Source organism: Ochotona curzoniae, unplaced genomic scaffold, assembly GCF_017591425.1.
Source record: "Ochotona curzoniae isolate NIBS_2020 unplaced genomic scaffold, NIBS_Ocur_1.0 scaffold_1852, whole genome shotgun sequence".
In the NCBI taxonomy this organism is placed as follows: domain Eukaryota; kingdom Metazoa; phylum Chordata; class Mammalia; order Lagomorpha; family Ochotonidae; genus Ochotona; species Ochotona curzoniae.
Window position 1 is genome coordinate 15,296,307 of NW_024467087.1, and position 15,800 is coordinate 15,312,106.

The 15,800-nt window shown below is 43.2% G+C and overlaps 1 protein-coding gene across 3 annotated transcripts in view; it reads left to right on the forward strand.

Moving 5' to 3' along the window:
• AIFM1 (apoptosis inducing factor mitochondria associated 1) overlaps nucleotides 1-15,800 on the forward strand; it is a 35,733-nt gene that overhangs the window by 6,837 nt on the left and 13,096 nt on the right. The window contains exons 2-6 of one of the 3 annotated variants that reach the window (XM_040999798.1): nucleotides 1,452-1,594; nucleotides 7,399-7,498; nucleotides 8,478-8,602; nucleotides 8,728-8,858; nucleotides 10,672-10,762. The exons of 1 other annotated variant lie outside the window; for it this stretch is intronic. In XM_040999798.1, the coding sequence (XP_040855732.1) occupies nucleotides 1,452-1,594; nucleotides 7,399-7,498; nucleotides 8,478-8,602; nucleotides 8,728-8,858; nucleotides 10,672-10,762 (590 nt within the window). Of the gene's footprint in view, nucleotides 1-1,451; nucleotides 1,595-2,812; nucleotides 2,944-7,398; nucleotides 7,499-8,477; nucleotides 8,603-8,727; nucleotides 8,859-10,671; nucleotides 10,763-15,800 lie in introns of all 3 variants that reach the window. One more of the 3 variants, XM_040999799.1, reaches the window with a different exon arrangement.

Here is a 15,800-nt window from a genome sequence, read left to right on the forward strand (position 1 = left end):
GAAAAAAGCATTTCCTGTTCTAAGAGTGCAAGTCCAAAGTCGTAGAGTTCAGAAATCAAAGTAGGGCTTTCAACATTTTAGTAACTTATTTGCCAGTAAAATCCGATCTGAACTAGAAAGAGGCCACTTTGACAGCCCTTTTAAAATCCTGCTTAGTGTGATGGTTCACGTCATTATGAACGTGTCTGCTGCAGGGTCGTCCCCCCTTCTCATGCTAGGGAGTTGCCTGTCTGCTTTGATTGTACGGCTTGGAGTTTTGGAGTCCACAAGGTCCCAAAGGTTTCAGGTGTTCACTGGGCTTGTTTTCACCCTGTTTGTCCTGCGAGTATGAAAGCTCCAGGGAAGGCTGACCACCGCTAATCTCTACAAGTATATACAGGATGCCATTCCTCGGGCCCCTTCTGTTTATGCTTTTTTTTTTTTTTTAAAGATTAATTGATTGAAAATCGGGGTTAATAGAAAGAGTTAGGGAGAGACCAGAATCTTCCATGTGCTGGTTCATTCACTTCCCAAATGGCCTCTGTGGGCTGGGTCAGAGCCAGGAACCAACAACTTCTTCCATGTCTCCCACATGGGTGCAGGGACCTAAAGCCTTGGGCCATCTTCCACTGTTTTCCCAGGCTGTAAGCATGGGGGAGGATACTTTGGGTTACTGTTCAACAAACATGAAGAGTAAGCAGCAGAGAGAAGGTCGTAGGACCCCTACTTCACCCGTGGTATCAGCGTTTCCGTGTACAAGACTTATTATTCTCACTGGCCTACTACAGAGCTCTTCCTACTGGCTTTTACATCAAAATAACCTCTGGATTAGTTTAGAGCCATAAGAGCCATGGTGTTGACAAACCCTTTCAATTTTGTCAACCTAAAACATTTTCATAATCTGAAATTCTTCAATTCTTTGGAGGAGATTATTTATTAAATATATTTCTTTCTGGGGGATAGTGCCGTGGCTCAACAGGCTAATATTCCTCCTGCTAGTGTTGATATCCCATGTGGGTGCCAATTCGTGTCTCGACTGCTCCACTTCCCATCCAACTCCCTGCTTGTGGCTTGGGAAAGTAGTAGAGCATGGCCCAAAGCCTTGGGACCCCTTACCCGCGTGGGAGACCTGGAAGAAGTCCCTGGCTCCTGGCTTCAGATCGCCGCAGCTCCACTTGGGTAGTCACTTGGGGAGTGAATCATTGAATGGAAGATTTTCCTCTCTGTCTCTGCAATAAAAATAAATAAATCTTTTTTTTTTTTTTTGAAAAGGCAAGCAGCTTAGAAGTTTGCATTCTGCTATCTGTAGTATTGGTTACAGTTTCAGTTGTGTTTTTATTGGTCATTTAACAGTGAACATAGTGCAAGCCTGACAGGTAGTTAAGTCTTATATAATGCATTGATGTTTAATCATGAACATGTATTAACTCTTATTTGTGTGTGTGTGTGTCTTCATAAATTGTGTTCCTTAGGCAACTTGTTCCAGCGATGGAATGGTCCACTAGAACTCCAGATGACAAGACAAATGGCTGCCTCTGGTGCCTCAGGGGGCAAAATCGATAATTCTGTGCTAGTCCTTCTTGTGGGCTTATCAACAATAGGAGCTGGTGCATATGTAAGTAGAAAGGCAGCGCTGGGAAAGCAGCTGCTGGACGGCTCCCACTTTTAGACCTAGTGCAACTCTGCTTGCAAACTTGTCACTGAATTCTACTTTCTCCCTTCAGAAAAGCTTCTCCAAAGCACCTTCTGTTTGCTTGCGGGGCCAGTTTGGGAATGCCTGAAACAGAATTGTGCTGATTGATGTCTGCTCTTTTCACTTTTTACCTGAAAGCCACTGCTTTTGTTTTGTTTTTTTTTTTTAAGATTTGACTGATCCACCACATTGCACCTGTTCTTTTAGATATGATACACTAACCTGTGGGGAAGAAAAAAAAAACCAAAATTCATTGCAGTGCCTTAGCACAGTATTTGATTTTTGATCTATTTGTCAAATAGTTTATTCTTCCTCAGCTGAGAATTTACCTTTAGGGGGAAAAAAAAGCACAACAGCTTTCCGTCAGAAATGTTACATTCCTAAAAGGAAAAGTATCCCTGAATCTCAACTAGAGAATAAGTTATAGAAGCAGGCTTAGTGTCTTCAGTTTGAGAGTAGAGTGTGAGATGTGTGACGTGAGAAATATGGTATTTAATTGCTGCATTGTATTAGCATAATTATATCTCCTTAAATGAACTCTGATCAGCTTAGCAGGTCACAGAAGAGTTATTCTGTAGGTGTTTTTTTTTTTAACTTGGCAGGGTTTCTTGTGACTAAGCAGAACAGCCTAAAGTTGGATCCTGTAAGGTTGTATGAACCAACTTAGATAACACCTAGTAACATCCTTGATTGAAGAAAGCTGTTTCACTTACTAAGAACAAATGATTAGAAGCCATTTTAGTTATAGTCACTTCTGCTGTGGCAAGATAATGAATTTACCTTGGTTCCATGATCACTAGATTAAAAAAAAAGACGGGGAGGGCATGAAAACGATTTGCAGTTATCTGTATCCTCATACCCTAACCTGACTCCCAAAGGCACAGGGAAAGCAACCAGCAATTGTTAATTGTAAATCACATCAAAGTGAAAAGGTGAGATCAGCCTTGTAACGTACTTGGATGAAATATGCATTCTCCTCCAATCATGGAGCAGCATTTGGCCGCCTTTTTTTTTTTCCCTATTTTTAACACAGTGTAACCAATCCTGCTTTCCTATCTTTGTATTGAATGTTTTTATTATTATTAATGATTCTTTTTCAATTTCCTTTTGCTTCTTTCTTGGCTTTATCTTTAACTACAGTTGTGCAGTGTCATCATCTAGGATTGCCTACTAGATCACTAGTGCTCCCAGGTGCTTCTGAGAAAGATGGCAGCAGCCTAGTGCACTTCTTAATTGTAGGAGCCACAGTCACTGGGGCAGGCGCACATTATGTGAGATGCTTCCATTGCAGTGGATTTTGGGGTAGGGTGGATGAGACTCTAGCACTAATGCAACTTTGTTTTGTTAGGGTACAGTCAAATATATCACATCATGTGCTTTCCCTAGCTGTTTATTAAAGGGACATTGTCAACACTCTTTGAAGCTTTCTTTTTTAATAATCTAAATCATCTTTATAACAAATTACATTGTGCTTTCATGCTGCATATCTAACAAAAGTCTCAGAAGCATTAATGTTGATCACTTGAATGCCATCCATTTTGAAACATTTTAGGTAAAATATAATATTTATGTTTTGTAGGAAACAGTGTAACCCAACTTTTACTGTGAAAAGGCATTTTATTGAATGCTTCTGGGGAGGTCCAAAAAGCCATAGAAACTGAAGTCTTCTCCCTCTGCCACCCACAGCCTCTACTTCAAAGGCAGTTCCTTTGACAGTGTCCCTTTTGTAATATCTGATTTGATCAACCAGTGGCTGAAGTGGTATAAGCTAACACATTCATTTGGATTGCTTTCTGAACTAGCCTCTCAGTCATAATTCAGATACGACTGTGTGAGCCTTAACGTTTCCATTGTGCATCTCAGCTCTTCCCATCAGTTCCACACCGTTCATTCAAAAATGAAGTGTTCCCCATTCTGTATGTTCGCAACAATTTAAGCCTGTCAAAGCGCTGGCTTTTGCAGCTATACCAGAGTGTTGGATGACCTATACAAGGTTGACTATGTGCATTTTCCTGATGCAAGACATAGCCAGTCCCTATTGTGCTCTCCCGCTGAAGGAATATCTTAAAAGCACAAGTTTCTCCCAAGTCATTCAATTAAATGCCTCGTTACTCTCCATGTTTATCCAACACTGGTAATGATAAAGTACCATATTATAATAGTTCCAGCTTAAATGATAAGCTTTTGTCCATCTATAACCATTGTCCAACTATTTTGTACAGTTTTGTTTTAGGTTTTAAATCGCTGAAATCTTGATCTGAGGTGGATTTGAGGTTTTCCTCTGAAATTGGTGTCAGCCTCAAGAGAACCTTCCATTTTAAAAAGTCAGTGTTCAACCTTGGTGAGGAATGTCTGTAGGTCGCTCAGTGTTTGTCTTGATGTTTTGGGCCACAGACTCTATGGCTTAAACAACAAAAGTTTCTTTTTCTCACACTTGGGGAGGCTAGAAATTCCAAGATCAGGGTCAGACAGAATTCAGCTGCTAGTGAGGGCTCACTTCTCAGCTGTCACATAGCCACCTGCTTGTTGGCATCCTCACTCACCTGGGTGGGGAGTGGCAGGCAGTGGGCATGTGCACAGCTGGCTGATGCTAGCATCTCTTCCTTTCAGAAGAACAGCAGCCCTATTAGGTTAGGGCTCCGATCTATCTACAAATACTATCACCCTGTAGGGCTGGGCTTCAACGTATGAGTGGGGGAGGAAAAAAAAAAGCATTTAGTCTATAATAGCATCCCTCCGTAACTTTTTTTTTCTCACATTTGAGGAAATGTTCCTAATTTAAGTCTAAATACTCCCTTAGCGGTTTGTGGTTTGGGAACTCTGCCTTCCTCCTACTCCACCCCCCGACAAAGAAGGGAATAAACCAGTGGCCCTTTTAAAAATTGTGCTATGATCCACAATAATAAATATATTTTATTTTGCAACTCATAATTATGAAGATATACTATTAAAGCATGATATCAAGAAATGATGCTCTTACCAGGTGTGATATACCATTAATGTGTTCTGTTTGTTTTCCTAATGCTGGGATTAGTTTAGTAAATTGATTTCACAGCCCGCTAACATGTTGCAGCCAGTCTGAGAAATTGATTTCAGTAACACTTCTGGTTTGATTGTAAATATGAGCTGCTGATTGACATGGACATGAGAGTGTGTCCTCTGTTTGCTGATGACTTTCTGCAGAACCTCGGATCCTGTGATCCCAGTCCTGTGACGTGGCACTAAGCAGAGCTCAAGCGGCCTCTAGCATCCTGAAGGAGCCCTTGCCATTGTATAGCACAGTGCCTTACTCAGAAAATCACTTGCTTCTTTTCAAATTATTTTAAGTTGAATAACTGCCATCTTATTCTGGTGCTTCTATGAAAAAGGCTCTCACCACTAGTGTTTTTCATAAGCTGGTAGTTTGTCATAACCTGATGCGTTTATGTCACGAATTGGAAATCTCTACAAACTGAGAACACAGAAGAAATCCTTGGGGAAAAAGTGAAGCTTATATAGTAAGGCTATAAACTTATTTTTGTATCCGAACACTTAGCTTAAAAGCTGATGTGTGATATATATATATATATATATACACACACGTCTGCAACAAAACTGTTTCTTGCCCTTTCCCCACCAAACCACAAGCTATTTCTTGCTTTGCCTCTCCCTTCACAGGGGAAGCCATTATGAGGTGTGAGCTGGGCTAAAGCTATTTTTGGATTTCTCTCAGCATGAACACGACCCCAGTTTATTTCTGTGTTCATTCACTTGACCAGAATAAGCCATCATTTTAGGTCAAAGTCCTTGTCTTAAGAAGAAATGATGTTTTCAGTATGGGTAAATATTGGACTTGTGTGTTTATAATAGCAAGATGAAAGAAACTCTTCCTGAAATTTAACATTAATTAAATTCAACTTGTTAACAAAGGAAGTGGTTACTTCAAGGACTCACCATTGCCCTTTAAAGTACCGAACTTTATTTTCTGCACCATTTTTCTCCTGTGGTGAATATCTTCAGCTCCAGACCCAGGTTCTCCAATTGCCACAGATCACTTCTCTTTTATTTTTATTTATTTGAAAGGTAGAGCTATAAAGATAAAAGGAAAGAGGGAGATCTTCCACGCCCCAGTTTGGCCACAAAAACCAAGACTGGCCCTGGCTGAAACTAGGAGCCCGGAACTCCTCCTGGGTATCTCATGTGGGTGACAGACCCAATTACTTGGGCCACCTTCTGCCTTCCCAAGGCACATTATCTGGAACCTGAATTGGAAGCAGAACAACTAGAACTCTAACCAGAGTTCATATGGGATGCGGATGTGGCTGAACTCACTGCACCACAGCAGCAGTCCCACATCATTGCCTTTTTTTTTTTTTTTTAAGATTTATTTATTTATTTATTATTGGAAAGGCAACTATACAGAAAGGAGAAGAGACAGAGAAGATCTTCTCTCCAATGGTTTACTCCCCAAGTGACCGCAACAGCTGGAGCTGAGCCAATACAAAGTGAGGAGCCAGGAGCCACTTCCGGGTCTCCCAAGCAGCTGCAGGGTCTCAAGGCTTTGGGCCATCCTTGACTGCTTTCCCAGGCCACAAGCAGAGACCTGGATGAGAAGTGGGGCCATCAGGATTAGATCCGGCGCCCATATGGGATCTCGGCGTGTTCAAGGTGAGAACTTTAGCTGCTAAGCCAATGCATCAGGCCCACATCATTGCTTTTTAAAGTCTGTAATAGGGGCAATGGCATAACAAGCTAATTTTCTGCCTGAATGCTGGCATCCCATATGTACACTAGTTCATGTCCCGGCTGCTCCTTGTCTATGGCCTGAGAAAGCGATGGAGGATGGACCCAGTGCTTGTGTCTCCATACCCACACGGGAGACCTGGAAGAAGCTCCTGGCTTCAACTCAGCTCCAGCCATTGGAGCCTTCTAGGAAGCAACCCAATTAATAGAAGACCTCTCTGTCTCTCTCCTAATCTCTCTGTAAAATCTACCTTTCTAATAAAAATATATTTTTAAAAGTCTCTAATAAACGGTGTTGTATAAATTTTTTAAATTTTATGATACAGTTCCATAGGATCTGGGATTCTCCCTCCAGGGTTGTATGATTTTAAAAAGAAACTAATCATAGTAAGGAGCCTCTCTACCATTTGAAAGGGTAGGAAAGATATGGTATATAAAACATGACAAGTGTTTAAGCAGTGTTTGTCCCTTAGTAAATACTCATGTGTAATGTTTTTTAAGACTTGTTTCACCTTGTCAGGTTAGAAAAAAAAAAAGCATAGTCCATTGAAGGAGAAAGAGTTACATTATCAGAATAGGACACAGCTAGGCATGTTTCCAGGCATTGGGTACACAGCAAGCCTGGAATGCTCACCAGGAAAATTTTACCCAGGATAGTGTAGATGGCCCAAGCCCCCTTCTGCTCCTGATTCAGTTTAGCCCTTTTTAGCATTTCGTGCTGCTAGTATAAAATCTTTCTTGAGCTACACCTCCAAAACTGAATGTGAGTTCTAATAGCATAAAAAAATATGAAGCTCAGACTACTCACCTGCTTCAGATGTATTCTTTCTGTACCAAGTATGCATACCCAACTAACATAAGAGCTTTCTTTGCCTTAGTGGCTTACACATAGGAAGACCAATTGCATGTAGACAAAAGCTTCTCATTTAGTTGGAAAATGGCATTTCTTATGGTACAAGCTAACTGTATGGTGCAATAAACTTTCTCTATGTTTGGATCTGCAGGCCTATAAGACAATAAAAGATGACAAAAAAAGATACAATGAGCGTATATCGGGTTTAGGGATGACACCAGAAGAAAAACAGAAACTGGCCAAAGCATCTGGTGAGTATCCCCTTAATTCTCATTGTGACTTTGAACCTCAGGAAAGAACTTTAACAGTTCAGGCACCATGCTTTACAGATACTCTGGAGGCTGTGATGGTATGAGATTGAACGGCTTCTGGAAGCTGTAGTATTTCCCCAGAACTGGAAGCAATTTGTTGAAAGCATTTGGCAAGAATTTGATTTTGGGAATAAAATTAGTGGCAATTATGAATGGTCATTTTTCTTTATGTAAAGCTCTTCAAAAGCAGCCAGGTTTGGCAAGGGAAAATATTTGAACACGGATGGAAGCCTTTTTTTTTTTCAATGAGGAAATGTTTTGGGTCTGTCTTGCTCCCCTTTTGAGGTGTTAGTTTGAAGTTGTTAGCGATAGAGTTGTTTGCCTAGAGCACATAGCCCTAGTTGTCACTTCTGTGTTGTGTGATTTGCCACGTGGTTCTTCACAGAGGCTTGTTCTAATCCTTTAATAAGGCCTACAGCTCTGGGAAGCAATTTGTGTTGCTTTCTGCGGTAACACCTCCTTATTCGGGATCACTGTGCAATAATCCCTAATTGACCCCCTAGAGTTTTCCCCTTTATCCCCTTCATCACTAACAAAAGGTGAAAGTGAACTTGCTATTATTGTTATTATCACTAAATTAACGTGAAGGGCAAGAGACTTTCTCTTACATACTGTCGGATATATTTTAGAGATTACGAAAGGTTTGAGCTAGGTCCTGCTTCAGACCTAATGAATGAATGACATTGTTCAAAGGATTCACCTCTTATTTTTTTTTTTCGTTCCCCTTGTAAAATGAAGTAAGATACTTGCTGTTCCTCTCCTGCTAGAATGCTCTGAAGTTTAAGATTAGTATTGACACTATATATTGTTAGCATAGTGTAATGAATTAAGACAAGTATAAGATGATTTTTTTTTAATAGTGGCAAGGAGTCACCTGAGGCTTGAAGAAGATTCACCCTGTCTGGTCTGTCGCTTACAGCTCCAGAAGGAAAACCAGTTTCTCAAGTCAGGGTACCCAGTCATGTTCCTTTCCTGCTAATCGGTGGAGGCACTGCTGCTTTCGCTGCAGCCAGATCCATTCGGGCTCGGGATCCTGGGGCCAGGGTAAGGTGCATGGTATTTTGCTTGGCACACAGGGTATCCTCTGCAAGCACTTAGCCGCCATGAACACTTTGACATTGGCCTCTTCAAGAACTTGGCTCTGACAAGCGTTATTTGTGTGTCTAAAGGTACTGATTGTATCTGAAGATCCAGAACTGCCATACATGCGACCCCCTCTTTCCAAAGAACTGTGGTTTTCAGATGATCCACATGTCACCAAGACACTACGATTCAAACAATGGAATGGAAAAGAGCGAAGGTGTGTTCCCTTATGTAGGATGGGCCAGACCAGCCCTTAGCCAAGCACTGGTAGTGGGCTAGGATATGGGCACTACTTGTGTTCAGTGAGTAGCAGGGCTGACTTGGCTGTTTCCTGATGCCCACTGTGGTACGCACTTGATGAAGCTTAGAGGCAGTATGCTACACAGGGTAAAATTGCTAGATTCTGTTACAAGATTTACCAACAGTCGACCCTGTAATGATGGCCTCTGAAATACTAACATTCCTGGGATCTTTGTTGCTTTCTCTGATAAAGCTCAGCTGGACCTGTGTTGTCATTCCTTGTATCAGTCATATCCCATAAAAGTAGAAGAGACTGCATAATGGCACTTTCTTTGTAGGAGTAAAGCAGGAAGATTGTAAGAAATAACATCTTGGGGCCAACATTCTGGCAAATAAAACTATTGCCTACGACACTGACATCCCATATGAGAACCAGTTCCTATTCTGGTTGCTTGTCAAAATCATGATAATCAGGATCTCTATGAAAATTGCTATATTTAGGGCTCAGCACAATAATAGCTCATTGGCTAATCCTCCACCTATAAGCGCTGACATCACGTATGGGTACAGTTCATGTCCTGGCTGCTATACTTCCATTCCAGTTCCCTGCTTATGTCCAGGGAAAGCAGTGGAGGATGGGCAAAAACCTTGGGATTTTGCATCATGTAGGAGACCCAGAAGAATCTCCTGGCTCCTGGCTTTGGATAAGGCTCAGCTCCAACTGTGTGGCCACTTGGGGAGTAAACCAGTGAACAGAAAATTGTTTGCTCTGTTTCTCCTTTTCTCTGTAAATCTGCCTTGCCAACAAAAATTAATAAATCTTTAAAAGACAAAAGTAGAGATCCAGAAGCCTTCTCCAAGGAACACCTCAGAGCTGTTGATTCTGGTAGCATGTTCTTTGAATTCCATTTTTTTCCCTATTAGTGATCGCTTTGATACTGAACTAAATATTACAAAGCTACCTACCTCCCTCAGTCCCACTATCATGTTCCATTTTCCTTTAAAAAAAATGTTTTTATTGGACAGACAGATTTACAGAGAGAAGGGAGACAAAGATACTCTGTCTGCTCATTCACTCCCCAAATGGCCACAACAGCCAGAGCTGAGCCAATCTGAAGCCAGGAGCTTCTTCTGGGTCTCCCACGTGGAGCATCCTCTACTGCTTTCCTAGGCCATAAGCAGGGAGCTGGAGAGGAAATGGAGCAGCCAGGATACAAACCAGCACCTATAGGGGATCCCAACACTTGTAAAGTGAGGATTTAGCCGTTGAGCCATCATACCGGACGTTATCATGTTCTATTTTCTAGTAAGATGTTTCCAGTTACATTAGCCACCTTTCAATTAATACAGCTAACTGAGGAAGTAGCATCGCACGAGCTAGACCTAGTCATTCCATTAACCAACACCATTCTGGACAGTTCACTTTGATTGGTATGTGAATACCCCCTTGTTTCAATCTGAAATGAATCTAAACCTAAAGTGGAGTTTCCCAAACTAGCACTCTTGACATTTGGGGCAGGATTATTATTTGTTTTTTGGGCTGTGGGATGTTTAGGATGTAGGATGTTTAGTAGCATCCCTGGTCTCCACTTAACCCAAGTTGTTATAACCAAAAATGTCTCTGGACATTGCCAAATGCCCCTTCAGGGCAAAATGGTACTTAGTTAAGCATGTTTGAGTCTTCCCGTTGGAAAATACGGACCTAATTTTGTTAAAGCTGTGGGGGGAAGCTGATAACAAGCAGTTCTGGGTTCTTATAATGTTTCCACCACCCCTTCTATTCCCTACAGCATATATTTCCAGCCACCTTCTTTCTACGTCTCTGCTGAGGACCTGCCTCACATTGAAAATGGCGGCGTAGCTGTCCTCACTGGGAAGAAGGTGAGCCAAAACACTGCTTGCTGTGTCCAGGTGAAATAGAAGGTGCAGCCTGGGGAGTGGTGAGGGACGCCATGAGCAGCTGTTAGTCGAGGGCATCAGGTGTTCCATGAAACAGCTCAGGCAGTATCCATACGAGGGAGCTTGGATGTGATGATAAACACTTAGATCAAATTTTAAGTAATCTCTATTGGCCATGAGCAGGATATACTTCAAGGAGACAAGGCTAGCGAGAAACCGAATTGTGAATATCATTTCAGTAACCCTGCTGTCATGGTAGGAGCCCAAATTAGGACAAACACAGGTGATGATGGTGAAGACCACAAGTACAACTTAGGTAGTCCCTATAATCTCAGAAGAAATTCTTTGTGTGTGCTGATTTTATCCTCACTATAATCTTAGGAGGCAAGTAACATTTCCATTTTAAAGAGATAGAAATGGAGATTTTTGGAAAAATGAGTCAGAATGTTCACCAAAACTTCCACAGCTAGTAAGGAGTGGTGGGATCTACAGCAACGCTGCCTGAAGCCCCGTGATGCAGGCATTGTGGTCCCAGAACCCAGGCTCTTAGCCACATCCCATCTTACCTCCTGACACGCAAGTAAAGGAGAGTGGGGTCCTGCTTAGAAGGCCACTTTCGCAAGGCCCAGTGGTTAATGAAAGGAAGGAGAGACCATGGTGTAGCAAGCTAATCCTCTGCCAGCAGCAGTGGCATCTCATAGGAGTACCAGTTCATGTCCAAAATGCTCATTGCCAATATAGCTCGCTGCTTGTGATCTGGGAGACCCCTAAGAAGCTCCTAGCACCTGGTTTAACATTGGCCCAGCTCTACTCATTGCAATCAACAGATGGAAGCACTATTTCTCTTTTTCTTCTCTCTGTAATTTTGACACCTTTGCCTTTGAAATAAAATTTTTTTTTAAGTTAAAAAAAGGAAGGAGAGAAAGGAGAGGCAGAGAGGACTTTATAATTACAACTTCTGTTTTTTTTTTTTAATCACATTATAGTCTCTTACTCTTTTTTTTTTTTTAAAGATTTATTTTTATTATTTTCTTATTGGAAAGGCGGATATACAGAGAGGAGAGACAGAGAGGAAGATCTTCTGTCCAATGATTCACTCCCCAAGTGACCACAACGGCCAATGCCATGCCGATCCAAAGCCAGGAGCCTCTTCCGGGTCTCCCACGCGGGTGCAGGGTCCCAAAGCTTTGGGCCATCCTCGACTGCTTTCCCAGGCCACATGCAGGGAGCTGGAAGGGAAGCAGGGCTGCCGGGATTAGAACCGGCGCCCATATGGGATCCCGGGCATGCAAGGCGAGGACCTTAACCACTGCACCACCACGCCGGACCCACAACTTCTGTTTTCATTGATCCCTGGGCTAGGCGTAACAACCCAAGACCCAGAACTGCTTGAAGGGAAGACAGCATGAAGCCTTGTGTCTATGTGAAGGTGTCTGTGGGCAGTTGGGTATATGGCCATGACACTGGAGAAGGCCTGGCTCCACTGGGCATTCAGGAGTCACCAAGACATGTAGGAGTTGAGGCCATGATCATGGTGAGGCCTCCCGAGGAGCCCCTCAGGGGGTATGGGATGGAGCCATGGGGAGCCCAACTTGGCGAAGACAGGCTGAAGAAGTGAAACCATGGAAGAGACAAGGGAGCAGGATGAAGGGAGGGGCAGGAGTCAGGGCATCTGAGAGCTGCTGGTAGGAGGGTGTAGTCCTCAGGGTTACTGTGACAAGGGGCTTTTCTCAGAAAAGGATCATAAAATGTCCCATTCAGTTTAGTGCTTCAGGTACCATTAATCAGTTAGAATGAGGGTTAACAACTCTTTTCAAAAGATTTCAATGTGGGGGCCAACACTGTGGCATAGCTAGCAAAGCCACCTGTGACACTTGCCTTCCATTTGGGCATGGATTTGAATCTAGGCTGCTCTGTTTCTGACTCACCTCCTTGTTAATGTGCCCAGGAAAGCAACAAAGCAATAGAAGATGAACCAAGGGCTTCAACCCCTGCACCCACATGGGAGACTCAAAATAGCTCCCAGCTTCTGTCTTTGCACCAGCCTAGCTCTAGCCATTGTGGCCATTAGGGGAATGAACTAGTAGATGGAAGATTTCCCTCTGTCTCTGTCTCTCTGTCCCCTTCTCCCTCTCAGTAATTCCGCCTTTCAAATAAATAAATAAATTTATTTAAAAAAATGTTTGAATGTGGGACCACAGGCCAGCATTGTGACATAGCATGTTAAGCTATTGCTTATGATGCTAGTGTTTCATATGAGCACTGGTGCTAGTCCCCACGCCTCCAGTTCTGATCCAGCTTTCTGCCAGTGCATCGTGGGAGGCAGCAGATGATGGCTGAAGCCCTTGGTCCCCTGCTATCCATCTGGTAAATGCAAACGAAGTTCCAGGCTCATGGTCTCAGCCTGGCCTAGCCCTAGCCATTGTGGTCATTTGGGAAGTGACCCAGCAGGTGAAAGGCATCTCTGTGTAATTCTACCACTTTTCAAAAATATGAATGTACCTTATGTGTGGGGCATGCAGTTAGCCTCATGTTTAAGAAGCCCGTGCCTCACACTGGAAGACATGGGTATGATTCACAGCTCCTGTTCCTGACTCCAGCTTCCTGCCAGTACAGACCCTAGCAGGCAGCACTGCTGCCTTAGATACTTGGGTCCCTGCTACCATGTGGGAGACTTGACTTGATTTTGGCCCTGGACCAGTCTTAATTATTTGAAGAGATTTAGGGAATAAACCAGCTTGTGGAAGAACTCTGGCTTGCTGGCTCTGGGTCTCTGCCTTTGGGGTTAATTTTTTTTTTTTTTTTTTTTTTTTAAAGTTTGGGAGAACTGGCCTGATGGCTCAATTAGCTAATCCTCCATCTACAAAAGCCTGCATCCCATATGGGCAACAGCTCATGTCCTGGCTGTTCCATTTTTGATCCAGCGCCCTGCTAGTGTACCTGGGTAAGCAGTGGAGGATAGCCCAAGTGCTTTGGACCCTGCGCCCATGTACGCCCTGTACCTGGAAGAAGCTCCTGACTCCTGGCTTTGGCCTGGCCCATTCCTGGCCATTTTAACCATTTGAGGAATGAACAAAAAGGTGGAGAACCTCTCTTTGTGGGTCTATCAATCCCTCTTTCTCTCCATAACTCTGCCTTTCAATTAAATTGAAAAAATATATTTTTAACATAAAGATCTTTGCTGGGGCCCGTACAGTGTGTGTAAATGACACAAAGGTGTGAAGAGAACTGCTCCCCTGCAGGCAAGGCCCTGAGAAACTTCCTGCTGCAAGGCAAGGCCTGGTGTAGGAAATAGTCACAATGAGAGAGAACTGGGAGGATGCAAAATTGTGAATAAATGGCAGGATGTTTGAGGTAGAAGTAGATATTTTGTTCTTAAGCTTCTGGATGTGACTCGGAGGACAAGTGCAAACCATGTCCCAAGGTCCTCAATGAGAAGGAGTGGCCAGGAGGTGGCTCCATTGCAGTGATTTACAAAGACAGAGACTGGAGTCTCGGAGAAGAGGGAAGGCTTGTGAAGTGGAAAGTAGCAGCAACTTCAGGAAACCTGGAAGCCACCAGCACTTCTTCCTCACTTGGGGTGTGCAGTGTGGGTGTCTCCATACATAAGCTATCCTAGGGGATGAGCCAAGTTTCAGTGAAGACTACTAAATTGGAGAAAGCCTTCTGCAAAAATGCTGGGAATGGGGAAGAGTTACGAACAAGGAAAGCAGGATTTTGAGCAGCCACAAGGAAAAGGCTAGCCTGGTGGCTAGGATGGCCACATCCTACAGCATAGCACCCGATTTCCTGGCTCCAGGTGCCTGCTGAGGCAGACCCTGGGAGGCATCAGGAATGGTTCGCAGCATGGAGTTCCTGTCACCCATGTAAGAGATCTGAGTGGAGTTCCTGGCTTCCAGCTGCAGCTCCTGGCCATTCCACACATTTAAGAAGTGGATCAGTGGATGAGAGGACCTGCTTTCACCCTCTTGTGCTGTCCTTCCCTCCCTCTCTCCCACCCTACCCCACCTGCATTATTTCCTTTCTCTGTCTCTCCATTTCTCAAAGTATCTGGGAAAAATTGAATTAGAAGATAACTTTTAAAAAAATAATAATTCTTTAAAAGAAAGCAAGAAAAGCTGTCCCTGTTCACTATTTCCACAAAACACACAGGAACTCAAGCACTGTTGTGACTTGCTCTGATGTTGCCTGCTTAGGAACTTTTGACTCCTTAAAGAAAATGGATACCAGAAGCTATGATTCTAGTGATTACTTAAAAATGATTTTTAGTATTTATTCAAAAGGCTGAGTCAGGGCAAGAGAGAGCTACATGCATGCAAACACACACACATGAGCTTCACTCAGCTGGTTTGCTCCCCAAAAAGTAATGATGGCCAAGGTTTGGCCAGGCTGAAACCAGGAACCTAGAACTCCATTGCACTCCACATGGGTTACAGAAACCTAAGGACTTGGGCCGTCTTCCTCTGCCTTCCCAGGCACATTAACAGGGAGCTGGACCAAAAATGCAGTGGCCGCGACTTGAACTGACTCTCTGATATAGGATGCTGATGTCACAGGCTCTGCTTAAATTGCTGTGCCACAATGCTGGCCCAGGACTGATTGCCCCGGGGATAACATCAGGTCAAAAACTCATTCTTTTCATTGGACCAACAGATAGTAGATCTGAGGCTATGTCAAGGTGTGGTAGAGTTTTTGACCCCAAATACAGTAGCAACCTCAATTCTTGTCTCGCAGAAAAGAAGAATTTTTGTGCGGACACAGTTTAGTTTTAAAGCAAGATTTATTAGAAAAGTTGAGAAAGGAGACTCCCGTCCTAGTGACGGAAGGGGGCTCTGAGATAGAAAGGACCCTTATTTACCCCCTGCCACAGTGGCAGGAGGAAAAGTGAAAAAGAAGACCCCTATCAATGGTGGGGAAAGCATCTTTTAAAGGTTCCCCTCAAAGATGTTTCTCCATAAACAAAGAAAATTCTTGGTTTCCATGGTACCTGGCCTTGGGACAAAAGGGCAGAAAGGTGTCA